Genomic DNA, 19,155 nt, shown 5'->3' on the forward strand with positions numbered 1-19,155 from the left:
CCATGTATGTTGATATATTTATTCCATGATAATTATATGTTTATCCTTTTGTGTGATGTAAATTAAATGCTGAATGGCGATTCATGCAGGGAAAGAATATATCAATATTCGCATATTCATTCAAAAACATGAAAATTCTTAATGGAGTACCCTCATTTCTTATTGAATTCTTAAAAAATAATATTTATAATGAATTTTAATAATTTTTTTGGATTTTTTTTAAGCTTTATTCTGACCGATTCACCCGATTTTCGATCCAGATCACCGATTCTCCGATCCGGATGGGTTTTTTGGAAGCCGATCCGGGTCACCTATCCGTTTTTTAAACTTTAAATACTTAAATGGACTAGGGCTTCTTCGTCTTTTTGCAGACACATACCGGGGCATTTTGGGAAGTAGTTTATTACAGGTTTAAAAAAATCAATCCATTGTCCTTGCAGAATCGAATACCTTCAGCGTCTCTCAAATTGCTCGGAGTCCTCTCTCTCTATGCACTTTCTCTCTCTGTAGAATATGGGCGCTTGTTCATGGCGCTCGAGAACCGTTCTGGCTCTTTTTTTGTCCTTATTGTTTTGCTCAACTGGGTTTGCATGGAAAGTTCCCTTCAGACCAAATGATGTTTTGCCTCTGCTTCCAAGGCAGGTTTCATGGCCTATTCTCAACAGATTAAAAAGTCCTATTGATCTTCTTCCTTCTTTTGTTGGGGCAGTTTCTTCCTCGAATGCCACTGTTGAGTGGAAAGGCGCTTGTTTCTATGAGAACACTGCGTGGATGGAATTCAAGAACGAGAATGGGAGCCAGTGGGGTGGTGGAACTCTCCATATCAAGGTTTTAACGCTGAAATCTTGTTGATTTAGAGCTCTTTATTACCTTGGGGATTTTGTTCTGTTAATTTTGAGAAATTTCATTTTGGTTTTGTTGAATATTTAGTTTGGGGATTTTGTTCTGTTAATTTTGAGAAATGTCATTCTAGTTTTATTGAATATTTATGGAGTTGAACATCATGATTGTAATTATGTGGTTTTCTCATGCCTTTCATTGTATATTTTGAATTTTGGAGGGGATTTTTAAAGTTATGGGTTTTTGGCTTGTATCTGTTTGTGGTTTCACAAAATGGGGCAATTTGACTTTATGGGTACCTTTATTTTTGATAAATTACTTGATACTGTAATTTTGGTCGAGTATTTTTGGCTTGAATTTTTTAATCTTGTTTGGATTGGATTCATGGGGCTGCTTTCAAACTGCCTAATTTTCTACTACAAAAATTTATCGTAACTGGCAACCAGTGCCGTGACTGGAGTTTTCCTGTAGTTTTGTGGGGATCTTTTGTTTCCTGAATCCAAGAGATAAGCAAATTTTGGGTTGTGTTTCTATGTAAATTTTCTGTTCTTCTTTTTGTTTTGTTTTTAAGTTGTCAGAGGGAAATTAGGTTCGTGGACTATTTGATTTGGTGGTCTTGTAATCATTGTATTGATTATCTGAACTTGTATGCTGTATGAATGATTGCTTTTTCAGAATATAGACTATAATTCACTAAAAGAAATTGATTAATGCGATATATAGTTGTATGTTTTTTCTCGTATTGATAGACTAGTTTAGGTCTTATACCTGTACTATGTGATAAGCTGTTGTACAGATGATCTTAAATTCAGCTTTCTATTAGGTTGAAGAGTATTCTTCAATACTCTGAAAACAAATGACAAATTGACTGATAACCAACCCCTGTCGACTCCACTGTAGGAGGAAAACTTGTAGACTACCAATGAAAGTTGGTTTGTGCTAGGGCTTGGCCTGACTATGATTTGCTCTCTCCTGGCTTGACCTTTCCTTTATTTTTCCCCTTAATCTTGACTTTTTTATTATGTAGAAGCGAGTACTTCGATACTCTGAAAACAAATGACAAATTGACGGACAACCAACTCCTGTCGGCTCAACTGTAGGAGGAAAACTTGTAAAATACCAATGAAACTTGGTTTGTGCAAGGGCTTGGCCTGACTATGATTTGCCCTCTCCTGGCTTGACCTTTCCATTATTTCGCCCCTTTTTTTTAAGTACAACCTCGCATAGCTATGTCTTGAGCAGGTGACATAGTTCCTTCTTCTTTTAGAGCCCTGCTTTTCTAATACTAAAGTTTTAAGTGTTTTGATTATAGTGTGAAGTTCTTAACTGCTTTTGTGCATGTATGAGTGCACCTGTATCAGACTGCATGGTTTTTGCTGGAAGATCTTTGTATTTCTTTTATCTGTTGTCATAAAGACACATGCACATGTCTGTGTCCAGCACAGATGTGCATGTCATAAACACCAATTCCAAAATTGGCCTCTCAGATACAACAAGTCCATACATCATTTTTTGAGTGGAGATTTGGGGGGACAGCAATTTTAAGTGACATTTAGTGCTTTCAAAATGGCATTTGAATTAAAAGAACAGTCGAGAAACAGTATCAAGTTTGTAAATGTTAGGCATATATGCTGTGTCCATGGCATGTGGACAGACGCCTAGAAACATAGATATGGATGTCCAACTCACATAACTTCTCTTTCTCACAGATACCTAGAGTAAGTGAAATCCCTGTAGTATTGATTTACCTAGCATTGTGGAAACCTCATGGTTTTAATGTGTAGATAGCACATGAGTGTCAAATTTAGTTTTAGTCATTATTTAGGCCTCCCTTTGTATTAATTTCACGCATGTATACCTTTTTTGAAATAATTTTCTAGATTTATGCGATTCTTCCATTATTTTCAATGGTAATTTGGATTTATTAAGATTGATGCTTTTTCCGTAAATAATGATACCACAAATTACAACATCTATGGATATGTTTAAGTGGTCTTCATGTGCGCAAAATAACCATGTTGTCTCTGTCATTTGAAGGAAAGATTGATGAATGACCATGTTAGCTTTCACAATGCACTTCAACCAAGCTACACCCTTTCCTCCTCACTATTAAACATTAAAAAAGAGTAACTAAACCATTCCCCATGCACATTGCATGGTATCTCCATTCCTCCTATCAAACTGACAGTGTAAGATAAAGAAAGGCAATGTTCCAGTCAAGAGCCCCTAAGATTCACTATTTAATCATTTTTTAATACATAGGCGAGTAACAGTTTATTGTTTGTCTTGTAGACTTAGCAGTCTTGCCTAATTGGGTTATGCATATACTTGAGGAACTTCAAATTGTGAGAGATGAAGGAAATAGTCCATGTCTTTCTGAACCATGTATTTATTTCAATTCTTGTGAATTAGGCATGTTACCTTGCCAATAATATTACAGACAATGTATTTATGGAATTCTATCCTGTAGGACTGTTTGCTTTGTTGCAAGAAGGTCAGAATCATTCAAGAATGGCGCTTGGATCAAGACAGTAGAGGCTGTGCTTTCATAGCACAATGTCTCAAGTTCCATTCCTATGTAACCTTGTAAAAAAAAGAGGTCAGAATCATTCCTAACTGTCAGATGTGAATTATATGGTTAACAGTGCCAGTGTATGGACTTTGAGCACAGTCAATAACGCACCCCCAACCATCCGATTTCACATCTATCAGCTAAGGTGATTGTGACCTTGTACGGAATGTATGCGGTTTAATCAAATACTCTTTCAATATTTATGCAGATTTTTATGAAACCTCAGTACCATTGAAATTTTATGGGCATATAAATCTTTCGTCTGAATTTGAAATTGTGTTTCATGTTTTACATGAAGATTCATTTTCAAACTTCTATTCCACGAAGGACACGGTACTTGTACGATAGAGCTTAGGTATGCAATACATAGATTGGTCCCTTGTCTTGATGGGGTCCAACTTCGTTTCACTAAATTTGAACAACTTTTTATTGAACCGTGTGTTATTGATGGATACATGAAGAGTTCTTTATGTATACTGAGATTAAGGCATCATCTAATATATCCTTTTCGAAGCTATTTAGAAGAAATGCATTCTTCTCTCTCATCTGATACAGTGGCCGCTGAGAGTCGTGCGACATGATTGTACTGCTTTGAACATACAATTGTGCTTGTAGAGTGATGATAAAGTGATTTTCTTGTAGACCTCACCCTAATGCTATGCTTTTTCCATCTTTTATTCGAGTGGTTTCGCATCATTAAATCGATAGTACACACATCATAGTGTGCTTGTACATATTAGGAAATGTGGTGCATTGGTATTGCATAGGCATCTTACCCTACGCAATATATCTATAAAATTCAAACGTACAGCTGCTAGAATGTAAATTAGGTCCCAGCTACATTCTTTGACTTTTCCTTTTGTCGTTGTAGAGCACCAAGTGGTTATGAGAACAATTTTTCCTGCAGGCTCTTCTTTGGCTGCATTGATGTTCTATTGGCATCTTTATCATACATGCTACATTTATACATTTTAGATGTACGGCTACTTTTGAGCAAGAAACCAAAAAAATTAATTAATTTGCAACTACTGTGATCGATCAATCATTTGGTTGTTAGAGAAAACCTTGTGGCAGCCTAGTGTTGCATGAATGTTTCTGTGTAACCATTGACTACCTTAATATTCTTTCTGACATTCACATCCTGTCATTGTGGAAGTTATAGCGTCCATACGCAAGGCTAGTGACCTTCACTGACTGCATCAAGCATGGGTTGCAGAGGAAAAGAGCTCGCCATAACAAACTGAGCCACAATGTTTAGGGATGGGTATCATTTCCGATTTCATTGGCAACATTTAGCCACTTTTGGTTTTGGTCTCCTTGTTTCCTAATTTATGTTGATATTGTACACAAAAGACACATTTTATACACTCCTTTATACCTCAATTTCCATTGTAACGTTTTCTCTTACTATGTGTTTCAACCACCCCAAAATGGTTTTTCTGGAGTATGTTCAGTTACATTGGATTCTGCTTTAATATTTGATTATTCCTTCTATACTTCTTGCATGTGACCTCTGCCAAGCAGAATTCTGTTATGAAATTATGACATACAACCAACAAAAAAAATAAAAATTAAGAAACCCCAAAGCTTCGGAAAATTGTAATTTCAACATGCCAAATTCTTGAAAATTAAGTTCTTTCAAATGAATGACATATTGATTGTGTAGAGACAAGCAGTGAACAAACCAAAACAAGTGACATTCTCTTGGATCGGCACTAATTGGAAATGATAGAAAAATAGAAATTTGGCGGTATGGTTTCCCCTCCAACTCCAGGACTAAGGCATATATAACACAAAAAGCAAGGGTTTTCAGATGCCTCACGTCCTTCATTTTTCACTTTAATTTGAGAAAACTAAATGAATTGCTGGGAACAAGATGGCCAAAATATTGAAAAATCTCCCAAAGAAATCGGAGGAAATATTTGTATTGTATGGGCAAGGAGATGTGAGATTGCTTACTCCAAATGGAGAAAACCAATCATTTGACTGAGACCATTCAACGGGTAATTTCAATTGGCTTTTTTGTGGTTTTGTTCTGAGCAGCTAGTGATCTGGTACATGTTGAACCTTGTCCCACTTTGTGGGCCGTTTATAATATTGGGGAATACTGTATATTATTAGTCTATAATCCAGATGATTTGCTTATCTGTAGTGCATTATCTGTATTGAAAACTCCTTTATTCGTGGCAGGATTTCATTTTCGCTGTTATGACTTGAAGCTTATCTTGTTGTTAAAGCATTATACTCTTAGCATTCTTATTGAAATAGTAACTTAAATTGCTTCTGTTGACAGATTTCATGCATTTTGGCATCTTTATTTAGAATCTTGAATTCACTAGAACTCTACATATTTATAATTTTTTTGTCATTGACGTGCTGGTTCTCTACATGATCATCATTACAAATAATATTAATCTTTCAAAATTTCATATGTTTGCTTCCCAGACTAGCAAAGCTCATAGTTGGACATGCATGGATCTCTATGTATTTGCTACTCCATACCGAGTAACATGGGATTACTACTTTCTGGCTCGGGAGCACACCTTGGATATCAAAGAATGGGAGGATGAAGCTGAGCTTGAATATGTATTGTCATGGCTTTGTACTCTTTGATTTTAACTCTGTTGTTGCTGGGGTAAAGTATGAGTGTGTGTGTGTGTGTGTGTTTTGGTGTGTGTGCATGAGTGTGTAATGGGCTAATGATTTTATTTTTCTATAATTTGGGTGTGCGTGTGTGTGTCAAGTGGCTATATGACTTCACTTCTCTACAATGTGTTTTCTGATATTAAATTGTCCTATTTTTGCTATGTTACCAGGTTAAACACAATGGAATATCTATTTTCCTCATGGAATCTGGGATGTTGGGAACCCTAATGGCTTTATGGGATGTGCTGCCTCTATTTTCAAATACTGGATGGGGTGAGAGTTCGAATATTGCTTTCCTCAAGAAGCATATGGGGGCGACATTTGAGCAGCGTCCTCAGCCATGGGTTTCGAATAATATTAGTATTAATGACATTCATTCTGGGGATTTCTTGGCAATATCAAAAATTCGGGGGCGATGGGGAGGTTTTGAAACTTTGGAAAAGTGGGTAACTGGGACCTTCGCTGGTCATACATCAGTTTGCTTGAAGGACTCTGATGGGCAGCTTTGGGTTGGGGAATCTGGACATGAAAATGAAAAGGTTTCCTTATTAATTCCTAGCTTTCCATTTAAGAAGAGAATGTGTTTAGGGGCAGATATATTTCATGTACAAGAATGTATCTCATTTTTGATATATCAGGATGTGCAATTTATTTTTTGCTTTATGATTTTGCATGAAGACATGAATTTAAGTTATTATGAAATCTATTAATGCACCAATGCATCATTTGGAATTTTTGATGTTACCAGGCATAGTTTTTTTTTTTCCTTGTACTAGTCATAGGGTTTATTGTTGCCAAGGTTGTCCTTCCGATGTATAATTGACCTAGCCATACCCTGCTATATACTTAAACATGAAATTCTGTGGCTCCCAGTGTTTCAAAAAGCGGACCGTCCAGCACCTGGGCGTCTGCCTAGGCGGATTTGGGGGCCTGGGCGCTCAAAAAAAACTGAGGTTCCTGAGCGGGCGCCCAGGTCTAGCGCCCCACCCAGAGGCGGAAAAAGCTTTCGGTGGGGGCAATTTTTGTCCCTTTTTTTTTATACTAAGGGGCCAAAAATGGGGGTTTTAGGTTCATTTGAAACCTAAAACTCATTAGAGCCCATTTTAGAGAGAGAAAGCCCCCAAAAAACTAGTTTTTGAGTGATTTTTTTGGATCGAAGGGTTTTTCAAAGTTATGAGAAATTGATCGAAACATCACCCATTGATATTAGATTTAAGTTTTGTTGTTTTATAAATCTACTTTGGGCTTTTTAGAAGATTTTGAGTCCTTAGAAGCATCTTTCAGGTGGAAGTTTGGAGATTGAGCAATCAAAGTAAGTGATTTTTTTTATTGCTTGTATTAAGTTATATTTTTTTGAGATGTCTTATTCGGGATCTAATAGGAGTGGTGATCCCGATTGGAAATATAGCTACAACCCAGATCCTAATGATAACAATTGCATAAGATTCAAGTTTTGTGAGAAGGATACAAAAGGGGGCATAAACCGGTTCAAGAAACATATTGCCGGTATCAAGGGGGATGTTGCCCCATGTAAAAAGACTCCTGATCTGTTAAAGAGGAAATAACCAATTTTTTTAGTATGGTAAAAATGAAAAAAGATGAGAGATTTGCCTCCATAGCAGAGATTAGGTCTGGGGTTTAGGTCAATTATGATGATGATAGTGCTAAGGATGGGATTGGGGAAGGATGTCAAGAGGTAGAATAATCCATTATTAGGGGAAAGGTAAAGGGAGTTGTAATTGCTTCTAGTTCTGGTTCTGGTTTTGGGAGTAAGAAGCCTCGGGTTAGAGGCCCTATGGACAGTTTTTTGCCTCGGCCTGATCCTGAGGTTGCAGTAGAGAAAACAAAGAAGCAAACCACCATTGAAAATAAAATGAAGAATGAAGAGAGAGATTTATGTTGCTACATGGTTTTATGAGGCGAACATTCTTTTCAATACCACTCGCCTAAGCTACTTCTATGCTGCGGTAGAGGCAATTGGCTAATTTGAGCCTGGGATGAAACCGCCAACCCTATATGAGCTTTCAGAGCCTCTTTTGAAAAAACGGTGAGTGTCACGAAGGAAGCTGTAGAAGTTAAGAAGGATGCATGGGCTCAGTATGAGTTTTCTATTATGATTGATGCTTGGAGTGATAAGAAGAGAAGAAATCAGATGAATTTGCTTGTGAATTGTCCTTTAGGGACTATTTTTTTGAGGTCTATTGATGCCTCTGATCATATCCATGATGGCCATTACATATTCCAAATTATAGATAAGGGAATCAAGGAGGTTGGGGAGCATCTTGTTGTATAGGTTGTCACAGACAATGTTGTTCCTAATATTGCTGCAGCTAATTTGTTGCGCATAACTTATCTTAGAATCTTTTGGACACCATGTGCAGCACATTGTATAGACATCATGCTTGAGGCTCTTGGCTGTTTAATCGAGATATCAGGTGCAGTGAAGAAGGTCAAGTCATTTACAAATTTCATTTGTAACCACCATCTCACCCTTAGCATGATGCGTAGATTTACAAAGAAGAAAGAGATTGTAAGACTTGGGGTCACAAAATTTGTGACCTGGTACTTATGCCTAGATAACATATATTCGAGGAGAGGGCAGTTGAGGCAGATGTTTACCTCGGATGACTGGAGAGCATGCAAGTGGTCTAAGGATCAGGTTGGGAAGAAGGTAAGAGATATTATCCTTTCTAAGGCTTTTTGGCGATGGGTGAATGACGCTCTTAAAGTATTTTTTCCTGTTGTCAAAATCATTCGCATGGTTCATAATGACAAGGCTTCTATGGGCTACATATATGAGGCTATGGAGAAATGCAAAAGAGAGATAGCCTAAAATTTTGATGATGATGAGAATCGATGTGTTGATAAATTACAATCGCTCATTAAAGTCTTTTGGCAGTCCAATGGCGATGAGGCAAATGACCAAAATTGATCAAGGTAGTAATACTATTATTAAGTTTATCAAGTTCAAGTAATCAAGCTTCATTTTATAATTCTATTATTTATTTATGATTTTATTCTATATCTTTGCAGCCAATTGGTGGAGCCAACATCGGTGTAGTTGGAGTACTTTTGAAGGGATAAGGCCGTAACGATAATTTGTATCATTGTATTAATAATACATGAACCATAGATTTTAATTAGTTTAATTTGATTTTGTTAGATTCATACAAAGAAAAAGAACATGCTTGAATCAAAGAGGCTCAATGACTTAGTCTATGTCAAGTATAATCGATTCTTGAAGGATAAGTTTGCTAAGAGATATAAGAGAGACCTCATTAGATCAAAAAATATGGACAATGTTATGGAGTGGTTAGTTGATGATGATAAGGCCGAGGGGCATGAAGGATTGACGTGGGACATGGTTATGGATACTTCAGGAACATCAGCTTGACCATCCTAGGGCCACTAGATCTTCTGCACAGAGGATGAAGGTGGAAGAAGAGGAAGAAGAAGAAGCAAATTCAGAAGAGACGGACGAGGATGGCCAATACGTTGACGAGGATGACGACTCCGATGAATATGATGCAAATGCAGCTGACCCTACTTTTTCTGATGATGAATGATGAATGTTGAATAATTATTTAAATTTGAACTTTGATTGAACTATTAAAGATTCTTTTAAGTCTTCAAGTATTACTTTCATTTTTGTTTTCTTTCTCTTGGTTGTGTATTGTGGATAGTGGATTTGTAGTTCCATTGGTTTGGTACTATTTGGTAATTTTAGTTTGGTAATTTAGTTGGTTGGTAAATTTTAAGTTTTAATTGGACATGGACCGACTTTGGATTCAACTGGGCTGCCCAAGTTTTGGGCGCCCGCCTAGGCGCTGGGCATCTTGGACCCCCCAGGCCACCTAGAACCCACCTACCAATTTTTGAAACACTAGTGGCTCCCCTTATATTTTGTTAGGCTGTGGTTTCCCTAAAATGGACAGATATGCCAAAGTATCTTGTAATGCTCCATATAAAGGTGCACAAAGTTATTTGAGTTATTTTTGAGGTATCCAATTTAATAATGAAATATGGCCAGAATACCTCTTTTAAAAGAACATATGTTCTTTGAGGCTAATTAAAAACTTCTTGAAGGTCATTAAAACTCCACCTTGCTGGCCCTTTGCCGGTCATGCCGGTCCTAAGGAGGGTTGTGTTAGGTTGGCAGCCAGTGAAAACTTTGTCACAACTTTCCATTATAAAACAACTGTGAGACCAACTTTGCTTATGAGAGGGAATGTTTGGCGGTCAAAGAAATTACAGACCTATAAGATGAGTGAGTTGAGATGAGGATGTTGAGATAGATGAGTAGTAAGTCAAGAAAAAATAGAATTTAACATGAATACATTTAAGGGAACTTAAGTATGACTTGAACAGGCAATAATATTCAGGAAAATAGATGTAAGTAGGCAGGCCATATGCAGTGTAAACCCACTACAACACCGGTTAAGAGGTGCGATTTGGTTCAAATGGACTCTAAGAGGGCAGGGGAAGGCCCAAAAGGACATGGATGAAAGTAGAGAGAAAAGATATGGCGATTTATGGCCTTACTGAGGGTGTGGCCCTTGATAGAGCATAATGGCGGAGTATGATTCGTGTAGCTGACCCCAATAATTGTGTTAAGGCTTTGATGATGAAGATAGTGCATCATTTCGTGAGGTTGAAAGTATATTGACTAGATTGGAATGAGTCGTTTTTAACAATTTTAGAGAAATGACCTAATTATTTCATTTGTAATGTTTTAAAGTATAAACATCAATGGCATATTCAATATCTTGCTGAAAAGACGTGAAATCGTAAGCTGCATGCCTTTCCACTCAAATACAGGAATGAAAAAGACTGCAAGGACTATTTATCTAAGCATTTTTGGTCTAGATAGCATAAATTTCACCAGATTTTATCCTCCTCACTTGATGCATGCATGAGCTCCTAACAGGCTCAGTCTGTTCATCATTGTGACTGCAAAATATTGATGCAAGTTAATCATGCTTGCAAAGTCCAGTAGATAAGTAGAAAATGTTATCTCAATTTCTCCATGTCTTTCCTGGAGAAGCCTTGCAATAGTACATATGTTTTAGCGCAACTGAAGGTACAGTTCGTTAACAAAAAGATCTATAACTTAAGCAGGTTTTTTCGATATGCTTTGCACATTTGTGTGCTAGTAGTCATTTTGATTGCGATAGCTGGCTTAAAGTTAGAGATTCTTTCCTTTATCTCGGCATAGGAGTTAAAATAAACTAGATGGATGCACATTGAGAACTTTAACATTGCATGTCATATGATTCAGAGCCAATAATACATGTTCATCATTTGAATGCTTGTCTTTAACTTTTAGGGTCATAAAAGTTAAAATGAAGACTTCCACAATTGGTGAACAATGGGCAAGTGGGTTTCAGTTCAATTGAATAAATGAGCTATTCTTTTCATGTATGGGTCTTATGCATGCATAGTGCAATTTCCAGCCGCCATTTTTTTTTTCTTGCAATTTGGTTGCTGTGGAACACTCAAACGATTTTATGTGGAAAAGAAGGTGTGATCTATGTCACTTATGGATTAATTGATAGCAATACATACCATTGTGACCTTAAATGTCAACACAAGAATAATTATTAGTTTATGTAACAGGTTTTGTCATGTGCCATGCTACTACAATCAGGCTTCTTTCTCAATGGGTTAAATCTTTGCCCCTAATTATTGTGCTGTTACATCTGTACAGTAGAGGAAAAAGAGGTTGGGACCTCTTTTTTGGAAATACTGCATGCTGCCGCTAAAAAGCGGCATGTTATGTGGCACAAAGATTTGGTTGGGGGTTGCCAAACCCCGAGTGTTGACCGGCAATGCTGTATTACACATGTGCAATGCTGCATTTTTTACCCCTTTCCCAAGTACACCATGAGTTATCTGAATGTGACCATTGCTGCAAAAAGGAAACCTTTTGCCTTTTACCTTTCCTTTTTTAGTTATAGATATTTGGGTTGAATTGTTTTCTACAGTATCAGCCTAACTAATTAATTGTGAATTATATGTCTATTGCTGTTAAATTTTGTAAGAAATTTGAATAATACACTTACTATAGTGCTTGAATATCAATTTTAGGGTGAGGATATCATTGCCATTGTGCCGTGGGAGGAATGGTGGGAGTTTGAGCAAACGAAGGATGACTCTAATCCTCATATTGCATTGCTTCCTTTGCATCCTGATGTGCGAGCTAAGTTTAACGAATCTGCAGCCTGGGAATATGCACGAAGCATGTTAGGAAAGCCGTATGGTTATCACAACATGATATTTAGTTGGATAGATACTATAGAAGATAACTACCCACCACCCTTGGATGCCCACTTGGTATTGCTTTTGCTCTATAGATTTTGGTGTATAATTGGCTCGTCTTCGCTAATGCATTTTGGTTTTGCAATTTACTTACATGTCAATGCTAGCAATAGAGTTAACTTTCAATACCCTAATTTTTAGTCTTAAGACTTCGGAGTTCTTTTTCTCCACTTCTTTTTAGGCATTAATTTTATGAATTTTGCTAGTGTTTGCTCACAAGTTCTTGTGCTTCATTGGTTTTACTTCTTGAATGACTGACTTCATTCTTACATTTGATCGACATTCGCAATGGAGAATTACATGCAAATAAGAATGTACACAAACTTTCAAACTCTGTAGGAGTAACTTACTAATATAGAGGAAACAACCTAGAACAATGTACAGTGAAGTCTTGGACAAGAAGCAACTCAAATTTCCATAATGATGAAACTGTTGAAGTCTATAGGTTATAACGCTCTCTTTCTTTTGTCTTTTCTTTGTATGATTAAGTTTTTTGATTGAAAATATGAACTTGCATGTGACATATTTTGGAGAGAGAGGGGGAAGGGGAGGTGGTGGGGGACAGAAAAATGACACTTGCAATAGACAGAGGAAAAATGACACCTCAATTGGAGGGGATGGATGTCGCAAATGTAGACCAAGCCTGTAAACTGTGTACACCACTCCTTTAGCTTCTCTAAATTAGCTCCCTTTCGGCCTTTCCTAATCACCAAAATAGAAATAAAATAAGTCTCATTCCTTGACAGGTCAGGGTTTTCAAAAGACCTTTCATTGAAATTTAGGTTTATGGACCCTTTTCTTGGCCTGCTGCACCTCATTAAATGCCATGGATGCATATTTGTATGTCATTGCCATGCCACAATGCTACTGCTTGACACCTGAAACTCTTCCTAGCGAGCATTGATGAGATTATGGGCTAGGTATTCCTTGTCTCAAGAATCAGCACGCCAATATCGTTGCTGTAAAGATCAGATTGGCTCTGTTTTTTGGATGAAGTTCTTTATCTTCTTCTTTGCTTACTTTGTTTCAAGACTATTCTCTTATATTTCCTTAAAGAGGAATTCCTACCAAAAACAGAGAGAAGAATTCTTTGAAAATGGGAATTCTATGGCACCATTCAAGTTAAAAGAGGAATTCTTACTGGAAAAAGAAATCTCGTTAGAACAACTAGAAGCCTCTCTCAAAAACTAGTCAAGTATGTGAAACAATACATGAAAATACTCAAAATATATGCAATAAAATTAAATACGATTAATTAAATGAGAATGGCATAGAAAATTAAATGGATACATAGGTAATAGTAAATAGAGAAAATGACGTAGTCTCCATCCTCCTTAACTTTAGGGTCATTTAGACCCTCAAGTCCACATATAACCCGTGAACCATAGTTAATGGAAATGCCTGAGATTCCAAATTGTTTTAGAAATCGAAATAGCAGAATCGTGGCTGGCTGGAAGATTCCTGTTTCTGGAATCAACGTCTGTATAAGGGAAAATATAGAAAACGATATTCCTAGTTTATAGGAATTGGGGTTCGACCCAATTGGAATCGAGATCCCTACATATACGGGATCAAGATTCCATGCTCTTGGGAATTGAGTTTCTAACTTATTTGGAATTGAACCTTATTATGGAATCGAAATTCGTTCATATATGGACTCGAGATTCCGATATCCTTAGCATCAAGTTTCTGATTTGATGCTTGTCATAGGTTCTAAATTGTTTATTTTGTAGTTCATGGCCATGTGTTTGTGTTTCTAATTAGATGGAGATAGAATAATTTTACATGGAATCCAAATTTGACAAATGTAGAATCGCCCCCTCTGCCATCTATGGTATGTTAGAGGTACTTTTTTTTCCCCTACTTAATACAGAAATTCCATATTGGTTCAATCTAGATTCCTCTCTTCTTTTTCAGTTTACAGTGAGAAATTTAGGAAAATTGGTGCTTGAAAGGACAAGGTGTCGCTGAAAAACCAGGGAGACCAATCATGTTCCACCTCATTAGCAATTTGAATCAAGAAAATTTGGGTGAACCCTATCCCCAACGCTCTTCTCTGTTCCCCTCTCTTTAAAAGCTCCCAGTTCTTGCCAGCGCCAAACTTCAGCTATCCCACCTATATTTTGAAGCCTAGTATCCCAACCCAAGTTCACCACTAAGAATCCATCTCTCTAAGCTTTCATTGGCAAAATAATCATAAACAAGAAGCATCATTCCTTCTGAATACAAAAACCCAATGATGAAGCTATATTCATATGCCTGATTTTCGGCAACTTTTCACTTTCAGCCATTAAGCCTTTTCCAAGCTGCATCTTACCAAAATTCTTCTTTAGATTCTTAATCATCACCAGTTCACCATTAGGAAGCTCAACTCCATAAACATGGCCAAATTTTCCTGTCCCAATTGAGCTTTTTTTTCTTTGAGAAGTGAGTAAACCTTGAGTTCCTATACCCCAAGAGAAGGAATGGAGTTATAGGAGTTCAGGCGAGATATTTGCTGGAAAGAAGCACACGAAGAAATTATTCTGACAAACACATCGGGGTATGAGAAATCCTCTTGAACCAAAAAGGGGTATGAGAAATCCAGAATGTTTTTTGGCTTCAATATGGTGATTAGGGTTTTTTTTGGCCAAAATTTGCAATTTTTTGGCCAAATCATAATTTGATTTCCCACTACTCTTTTCTTTTATTATTGACACTTTATCGGTTCTCATGAGATGCATCTCCATTATCCTTATCCTCTCTATAACTTGGAAGCTTCATCTATTCTTCTACTTAAAGCTTTCTGACCAAAAAGGAAATGAAACCATTTTTTGAAATTTATTGGCTCCTATTCTCCATCAACAATTGATGGTGAATGTGTCATATTCCGGCAAAAGAGGCATTGGAATCAGGAGGGAGGGAAGGAATAGAAAAGGGGAGGGGGGGGGGAGGGTGGGCAGAGAGAGAGAGAGAGAATAGGGTGGAGAGAGAAAGGGAAGAGAGAGTTCAACCATATGAGTTCCTTAGGTTGTACAGTTGTAAGAACTTCTTTTTATGCATCAGATATAGGAGAGGGGGCCTCTTGGGGGTTTCTTGACGTATTTTTTAAACTTAAAGGAGCCTGTGGACCAGAGCGTCTAACCAGGCTAAAATTTATGCTAAGGAGGTGGGCCGTCATTTTCCCAATTAAATATTAGCTTGGTATATTATATCTTATTTAAATTAAATAATTCGCAGGTTCTTTTTCATTTAATTTCTCAGTTGGTGTATCATGCAAAGCACGGCCCATTAGCTAGTTGTACACTATGGTCCATGCACATTCTTCTTTTAGTCTGGATATCTGGAACACATCACTTTTCATTAAGTTGTTCTGCATTCATTGACACTTATGAGCAAGTTAGCATGCATTAACTCTGCTTGAGGAGCACTGTGGAAATATCATGCATAAGTGAGATATTTTACATATTGCAATCTTCGAAGGTTATGTTATTGATCATGAGATGTTGCTTAGCATACATGTAATCTTGTACGAGAACATCATAATTTCTATGCATTCTGGCATGTACCCAGGAAGTGTTTCTATGATTTCATCTTGTTTTGGGTTCAATAGATCGGGCAACATTTCAGGCTTTGACATGTATCAGTAAACAATTTGCTGCTTATTTCTTTTTTTTTTTATGAATTGTTCTTCATAACGTAATTTTATGAGGATCCCTTCATTTTGGGTAATTTGATTTTGTAATGTATTTTATGAATTGGTTATCCTTAAGCTCCAACTTTGAATCTAGTTATTGTGCAATGGAACTGAAATCATGTGACAACATTTGCATGGTATGCAGGTTGCTTCCGTCATGACAATGTGGAATAAGATTCAGCCTGCATATGCTGCTAATATGTGGAATGAAGCGCTAAACAAGCGGCTTGGAACTGAGGTAACTCGACCAGATGATCCATTGCTAGCATATTAGTACAAGTAAATGCTTTACTATTGTGCTTTTCAAAACTTTGAATAAATATCAGATAGAATGATCTTGGCCGCTGCATGAAACTCATGCTACTGGCTATTTTATGAAGTAGTGTGTGACAGACCTGCACGACTTACTAAGGAATAGAGCTTCCAATTTCGTATATCCATCATCTTAGTACAAGTAAATGCTTTACTATTGTGCTTTTCAAAACTTTGAATAAATATCAGATAGAATGATCTTGGCCGCTGCATGAAACTCATGCTCCTGGCTATTTTATGAAGTAGAGTGTGATAGACCTGCACGACTTACTAAGGAATAGAGCTTCCAATTTCGTATATCCATCCACCCTGCCCACCCCTCTCTCTCTCTCTCTCTCTCTCTCTCTCTCTCTCTCTCCCACACTCATGCACGCACATTTTATTGACTTTCAAATTTGGAAAACCGCAGAAGTATTTAATTTATACACTTATACTCTGTTTACAGGGCCTTGATCTGCCTGAAATCCTGGTTGAAACTGAGAGACAGGGATTATCGTTTGACAAACTGCTGACAATTCCTGAACAGGATGATTGGCTTTACACAGACGGCAAATCGACTTCATGTGTAGCCTTTGTCCTTGAGATGTACAAGCAGGCTGGCCTTTTCGATCAAATTGCCGACTCCATTCAAGTTACTGAATTCACTGTATGTAATTTAACAGAGCTGTTGTCATTTTGTTTGCCAAGAAATTTGAACTTTTTCTAATTGAAAGTTGAAATTTTTAACAATTAGCATGATTTTCGGGTTACCTGTCTTGATATTTGGCTAGCTGGTCATGAATGACCTATATTTCTTTTTAAGATTTTAAGATCTTAAGATATCTTTTATTGGGGAAGAAAGAGACGATATTCTTCTTTTCCCTTTTATTAATTTTTGGGAAATCATCAAGTTGGTAGCTGGCATATGCATAACCCATTTAAGTGCTCGAGGAACTTGACATTTAAAACATGAAAATGTTGCCCTTGCCTAGTATTTTAAAAAATGTATATCTGGTATTTGAATATCCTTTGAGGGTACAGTAGTCATTTTAAAATTAAAAAATGACCTGTCCATGGCTCAGGGCATTAGATCATAGTTTCAAGTATTTTTGGAAAGTAGTTGAAGTTTTCATTGGTATTTTTCCATCGCTGGAGTAATATGAATACATGGTACCACTCCAGTATTTAAAAATAATATATATTCTTGTGGTATTGTGCATATCTGATCGAGGGGCATTTTGTCACTTTTGTACCAAGAAGGAAAAATGCTATTATTCAGACACTTGAAATTTTCAAGTTTTTAGAGCATGAATGTGATTTATGCCAGTGTTTCGGACTGTTTCATTTTTTTACTATTACTGTTTGCTGGTTATGCAAGGATTATATGAATCACAAGTGGTAGCATGAGACATGTTTATCTGTAACATGGTTTTCTGCAGATAAAAGATGCATATATCCTGAAGTTTTTCGAAAATGATACAAGCCGCTTGCCTCAGTGGTGCAACAAAGGCGACGATGTGAAGCTCCCATTTTGCCAAATTCTAGGGAAATATAGGATGGAATTGCCAGGGTACAACACACTCCAACCTTATGCACAGATGAACGAGAGGTGCCCCTCACTACCGCCTGAGTACGAGAGGTCCAGAGAATGTTGATATGCATCTGTTTTTTCTCGTGGTGTGTGTATATTTGAATTGCTTGGGTAGGTACACCATAGTCCATTGGACTGGCACAGCAAGTACACTACCATTTGCCATTAGGATGTCATATATATTCCCTTGTTCAGTTTGTGTATAGCTTGCTTTACTTGGCATTTAGATTAGCTTTATGCCGCCTATTTAAGGCCCAATGTAAATGCAAATTGTTAGCATTAGTTGCTGGATTCCAATTGTAGACTTTTGGGTAGAAGACGACTGGATCCTTCTTGTATTCCCATTGCAGAGATCATATCAGGTATTAGTAACACCTAATGTTCTGTATCTGAAGGTGCAGCTTTCTTGGATTTTTGGAGCAGTTTCTGTAATTGAAACAAATTGATCATGGTTACAAGGGCGTTAAGGGTCATTTCTTTACTTCAAAATAAAGTTTGTCAAGGATTATTGCACTTTTTTGTGGATGACATCAATTTCAGGTCCCACTGATTCTTGCAAAAAAGACAAAAAATTTCAGGAGATAATAAATAGCATGGCGAAGTTGAGTAAGATGACCTCAAGGATACATTTGAGATGAGGGATGATGGAGACTTTTTCCACTCCTAAACCAATTACTTTTCCACAAGGTTAACGTCTTCAAAAAAAAAAAAAAACAATTACATTTCCACTAAAAATAAATCAGTAGATTATAAGATATGCCTTTATTAACAACTTTACAGAAGTGGTGAGCTATACATATTTTTTACTTTTAAAAATACACTTGAAGACTTTTCCATATATGCTGTTATATTAAGAAGTTTACAAAAGTAGTGAGCGATACATATTTTTTAGTGTTAAAAACACACTCCAAGACTTCTCTGAAATCTTCTAAAGAACTGAAGTGCTTCCCTTTTCAGTCCAAAACGAAGAGCTCTATAAAGTAAATCAAATAACATAGGTTTAGGAACCTCAAACATACATGTAATTTTTTATTTTATTTTAAAAGTAAAACACAAGGAGAAAATGAATGAAGAACTCTCTCATCCTGAACATAAGCTGGATAAGCAATCTGCCAAGATGATGGAAAGTCCACCTGATGCTATTGTATATTTCTTGGAATAAATCGTTCTCTTGGAAGTGCAACAAACTGAAGACAACTTCCAGCATCAGGCAATGGCAAC

General features: G+C 36.9%; 1 protein-coding gene across 2 annotated transcripts; it reads left to right on the forward strand.

Moving 5' to 3' along the window:
• The first annotated feature begins 444 nt into the window (after positions 1-444).
• Positions 445-18,447, forward strand: LOC18448015 (inositol-1,4,5-trisphosphate 5-phosphatase). 2 transcript variants are annotated; one of them, XM_088858005.1, is made up of 7 exons: positions 445-828; positions 3,311-5,998; positions 6,229-6,597; positions 12,146-12,391; positions 16,198-16,290; positions 16,810-17,010; positions 17,783-18,447. In XM_088858005.1, exons 2-7 carry the CDS (start codon positions 5,801-5,803, stop codon positions 17,996-17,998), a joined length of 1,323 nt encoding a protein of 440 aa, XP_088714131.1. In that variant the 5' UTR covers positions 445-828; positions 3,311-5,800; the 3' UTR covers positions 17,999-18,447. The 2 variants fall into 2 exon arrangements, with proteins under 2 accessions (XP_088714131.1, XP_006858155.1); XM_006858093.4 differs by having other exon boundaries at positions 5,858-5,998.
• The last annotated feature ends 708 nt before the right edge of the window (positions 18,448-19,155 follow it).

This window comes from Amborella trichopoda, chromosome 2 (genome assembly GCF_054954075.1).
Source record: "Amborella trichopoda isolate Santa Cruz 75 chromosome 2, AtrichopodaSantaCruz75HAP2 v2.0, whole genome shotgun sequence".
Classification (NCBI taxonomy): domain Eukaryota; kingdom Viridiplantae; phylum Streptophyta; class Magnoliopsida; order Amborellales; family Amborellaceae; genus Amborella; species Amborella trichopoda.

Coding starts and splice junctions, on each gene's coding strand:
- LOC18448015 (XM_006858093.4), top strand. CDS start 514: ATGGGCGCTTGTTCATGGCGCTCGAGAACCGTTCTGGCTCTTTTTTTG. Junction 6,598..12,145: donor CTGGACATGAAAATGAAAAG/GTTTCCTTATTA, acceptor TATCAATTTTAG/GGTGAGGATATCATTGCCAT. Junction 16,291..16,809: donor ACAAGCGGCTTGGAACTGAG/GTAACTCGACCA, acceptor CTCTGTTTACAG/GGCCTTGATCTGCCTGAAAT.